This window comes from Alexandromys fortis, unplaced genomic scaffold (assembly GCF_014885135.2).
Source record: "Alexandromys fortis isolate MF-2015 unplaced genomic scaffold, M_Fortis_MF-2015_v1.1 scaffold_257, whole genome shotgun sequence".
NCBI classification, from domain to species: domain Eukaryota; kingdom Metazoa; phylum Chordata; class Mammalia; order Rodentia; family Cricetidae; genus Alexandromys; species Alexandromys fortis.
Genome location: NW_026068134.1, coordinates 589,788 through 593,513, shown reverse-complemented (window position 1 = coordinate 593,513; position 3,726 = coordinate 589,788). Strand labels below are relative to the sequence as shown.

Genomic DNA, 3,726 nt, shown 5'->3' with positions numbered 1-3,726 from the left:
AAAAAAAAAAAAAAAAAAACCGAACTGTAATTGGCTCAAAGCTCGGAAACTGATTCTACTCTGAGCTGGGTCAGTATTGAGTCTGTAGCATTCATCTGAGTCCTGGTGCTGGGTATGGATACAGCAGGGTTTAGTCTGAGTCTTGGTGCTGGTGTGGCTGTGGATACAGCAGGGTTTAGTCTGAGTCCTGGTGTTGGTGTGGATACAGCAGGGTTTAGTCTGAGTCTTGGTGCTGGTGTGGCTGTGGATACAGCAGGGTTTAGTCTGAGTCCTGGTGTGGCTGTGTATACAGCAGGGTTTAGTCTGAGTCCTGGTGTTGGTGTGGATACAGCAGGGTTTAGTCTGAGTCCTGGTGTGGCTGTGTATACAGTGAGGTTTAGCCCTTCTGTGATTCACCAGTCCTGACATTCACCCCTGTCTTCTGACCTTTCAGCTTTCCCAGGCAGTGACATCCGGGTCGGTGTCTGATGAAGCCATCACCCAGACCATGAGCCGCTGCTGGGAGGAGAACCAGTACCTGCTGTGCCCCCACTCAGCCACAGCGGTGAACTACCATTACCAGCAGACTAACAATAGGCAGTCCAGGTACCAGCAGTGAGATCTGAGGCACGGGGACATAGCTCTTCTCTAAGCAGGGCTTGGCAAAACTAAGGATAGTGATATTGGTGAGCATTGGGTTCTGTGCCCCAAACTACAACTGCACTTAGAAGAGGTGTGAACTATATCCAAGGTCATGAGGGGAGGTGATGCCTGAGCTGGGTCTTCATAGGGAAACTTTGCAGGCTTATCCAGGTAAGTTCAAGGTACTAATCATGTCTCTGTCTTGTCCCCGCCCCTAACCGTTCCCCTGGTCCTCCTTCCTCCATCTTCTCCTTGCCCATCATTCTACCTGTTCTCTTCTGTCCTGCCCCATCTTCAGTACCATCTCCCGGTGCTGCCTGGCCTCTGCCTCTGCAGCTAAGTTCCCAGAAGCAGTCAAGGCTGCTGGACTGACTCCCCAGACTCCTGCAGAGATCCTAGCCTTGGAGCACAAGGAGACGCGCTGCATCCCGATGCGGAGAGGGGATGACTGGATGCAGATGCTGCGGAACACAATTGAGGGCCTGTCCCAGCGGTGGGAAGGTTGTGCTGTGAACCCCTCACAATAGCCAGGCTGCGACTGGCTGGGACAAGATGGCGCAGTAATTAAGAACTCTTGCTCTTGGGTCTTCCAGAGGACCCAAGATTAGTTTCAAGTACCCAAGTCAGGTGGCTCACAACCATGTATGACTCTAGCTGTAGGGGTTCTGACACCTCTAGCCTCTGTGGGCAGTACACTCATGTGCACAGATACACATACAGACACACATGCCTACCTATAATATAGAATAATGAAAATAAATCTTTTTTAAAAGTTCCTTGTCCCAGCTGGATGTGGTAGCACATGCTTTTAATTCCAGCATTTAGGAAGAGACAGACAGGTCTCTGTGAGTTCTAGATCAGCCTGGTCTACATGGAAAGTTCCAGGGCAGCCAGATCTATATGGCAAGTTTGTGCTTTTAAGAATATGTTCCTGCCGGGCAGTGGTGGCGCACGCCTTTAATCCCAGCACTCGGGAGGCAGAGGCAGGCGGATCTCTGTGAGTTCGAGACCAGCCTGGTCTACAAGAGCTAGTTCCAGGACAGGCTCCAAAGCCACAGAGAAACCCTGTCTTGAAAATAAAAAAAAATAAAAATAAAAAAAATAAAAAGAATATGTTCCTGTCCCAAGGAGCTTTGCCCTTGAGCAGCTCATGTCCCGGCTTCTGGGGAAAGCTGCTGCAGGTGTTTCCTGGGAATCTGCTCCCTTGGCTTTATTCTGTGAGGGAAGAGTGGCAGCTGGGGTGGAGGGTGGCGGATCTGGAAAGAGTGGCAGCTGGGGTGGAGGGTGGCGGATCTTGAAAGGTTCAGCAGGACCATTCTTGATATGCAAGTTTCTGGAACTGCACCTGATGAGCCTTGGATTAGGGTCAGCTTTAGGAAGCCTTTAAGACTCCCTTTCAGGATTCAATTAAAGATACAGTGAATAGCTAAAAGGGGGCTAGACATCTGAGGGTAAAGGTTTGAGGGGTAAGAAATCTACTCACAACAGGATTCAACCGTCTGTCCATGTTTCTTTATTCTTCTCTCTTCAATCCACCTTTTCTCATGGTTCCACCCGCTACTTGTTCTCCTTGTTCTGCATTGTTCTTAGTTCCTCCTTGTCCTTAGTTCTACCAGTGCTCCCAGTCATATATGCCCTTAAAACCTAGCAGGCTCCAGGGCCAGTATTCTTTTGCCCCATAGAAAATCATATAAGAATTCTCTCTCTCTCTCTGTCTCTCTCTCTCTTTCTCTCTGTCTCTCTCTGTCTCTGTCTCTCTCTGTCTCTCTCTCTCTCTGTCTCTCTCTCTCTCTCTCTCTCTCTCTCTCACACACACACACACACACACACACACACGGAGAGAGAGCAGTATGAATAGCTAGTCCATGTCCAGTGAACTCCTTAATGGAGGAAGTTAGAAGTTAGTTAAGAAAGGAATTGAGTCATCAGGGAACTCTAGAGGGGAAGGTTAGTGTGCTACCCTTCATCTTTAGGTGGTTAGGAAAGAGCTAAGGAGTTTATTTTCTGTAGAATTATGAATAGGGCATGGATTGTTTCGCTCAGCGTGCCACTTCTTTTCTCCCAGCATGCACAGAGGCTGCGAGGTAACTAGGCAACCTAGGGGAAGCTGATGGCTCTTGATCAGAGAGCACATGCACTGGACACTGTAATTTCTATGGACCTAGGTCTGAGTTAGACTTACTGCTCTAAGCGACGAAGAGACCCAGGCCTTTAAATGATCCGTTCTGGGCTCTGCTGTCATCAGCCGTTCTGATCGTGGGTGTTGTGGGGTAAAACCAGAGCAGCAGCTTGGGCAGGGAGTGATTCTACGTCCTTGCAGGTCTGTGACTATCTTAGATGGGGTGCTCTTTGCCTGGACCCTAAAACCAGGCCAAATGCCTACTGATAAAGATGATTGCAGGAAGGCAGATCCCTGTGCTTATCTAGGAGAGAGGGACAAGGCCTGGCAGTGGGAAACAGTTCTGAACTGTGGGAATTAATCCCCAAATATGTAACAGAAAGGGAGTTTGCTACAGCGAAGAATCCACAGCAAAGGACAACCACTCATTCACAAAGCAATAATGCAAAAAAGCCTTGCTTTTTGGTTTAGCCTTTACCAGGTCTCATGGTTCTGATAAGTCGCTTGTGAAAAGATGGCTGAGCAATTACTGTATAATATTGCAGCTTGCAGCAGTCAGCTCCAGCTCAAAGAGGTCAGGATCCAGACCTCTGATGCAAGGCTGCTCACCTATATATTAACCTGGCTTATGGTCTCTGGCTCTCCTTTTATTCAGCCACCAAACTATATTCAGAGCCTTGGCCCTCCTCGCCACTTGCTTTCAACCTGCTGAAACATTGGGAGATCCCTGGAACAGAAGCTCTGTTAGTTGGATGAAGCTGTGAGTGGTTATCGGGTAGAGCAGAGCTGAAGGGTTGGGGGCAGTCCCACTGGCCTGAGAGAGGATACTGAGGCATGTGCCGTCTCCACCTGCTGCACCAGATTGGCTCAGCAGAGCAGGCGGGGGCAGGGTAGCCTGGGCTGGTGGTCAGGATAGGAGCTGTCACAGAATTGAAGGCTGTGTGGGACAGAAAGCCACGTGGCATCAGTGTACCAACCAAGTGGTC

General features: G+C 49.4%; 1 protein-coding gene across 1 annotated transcript in view; it reads left to right on the top strand.

Moving 5' to 3' along the window:
- The window catches only part of Thnsl2 (threonine synthase like 2), a 19,565-nt gene extending 18,169 nt beyond the window's left edge, over positions 1-1,396 (top strand). Inside the window, exons 8-9 of the mRNA XM_050126424.1 lie at positions 434-585; positions 920-1,396. Of these exons, the coding sequence (XP_049982381.1) occupies positions 434-585; positions 920-1,148 (381 nt within the window). The 3' untranslated portion in view covers positions 1,149-1,396. The remainder of the gene's footprint in view (positions 1-433; positions 586-919) is intronic.
- The last annotated feature ends 2,330 nt before the right edge of the window (positions 1,397-3,726 follow it).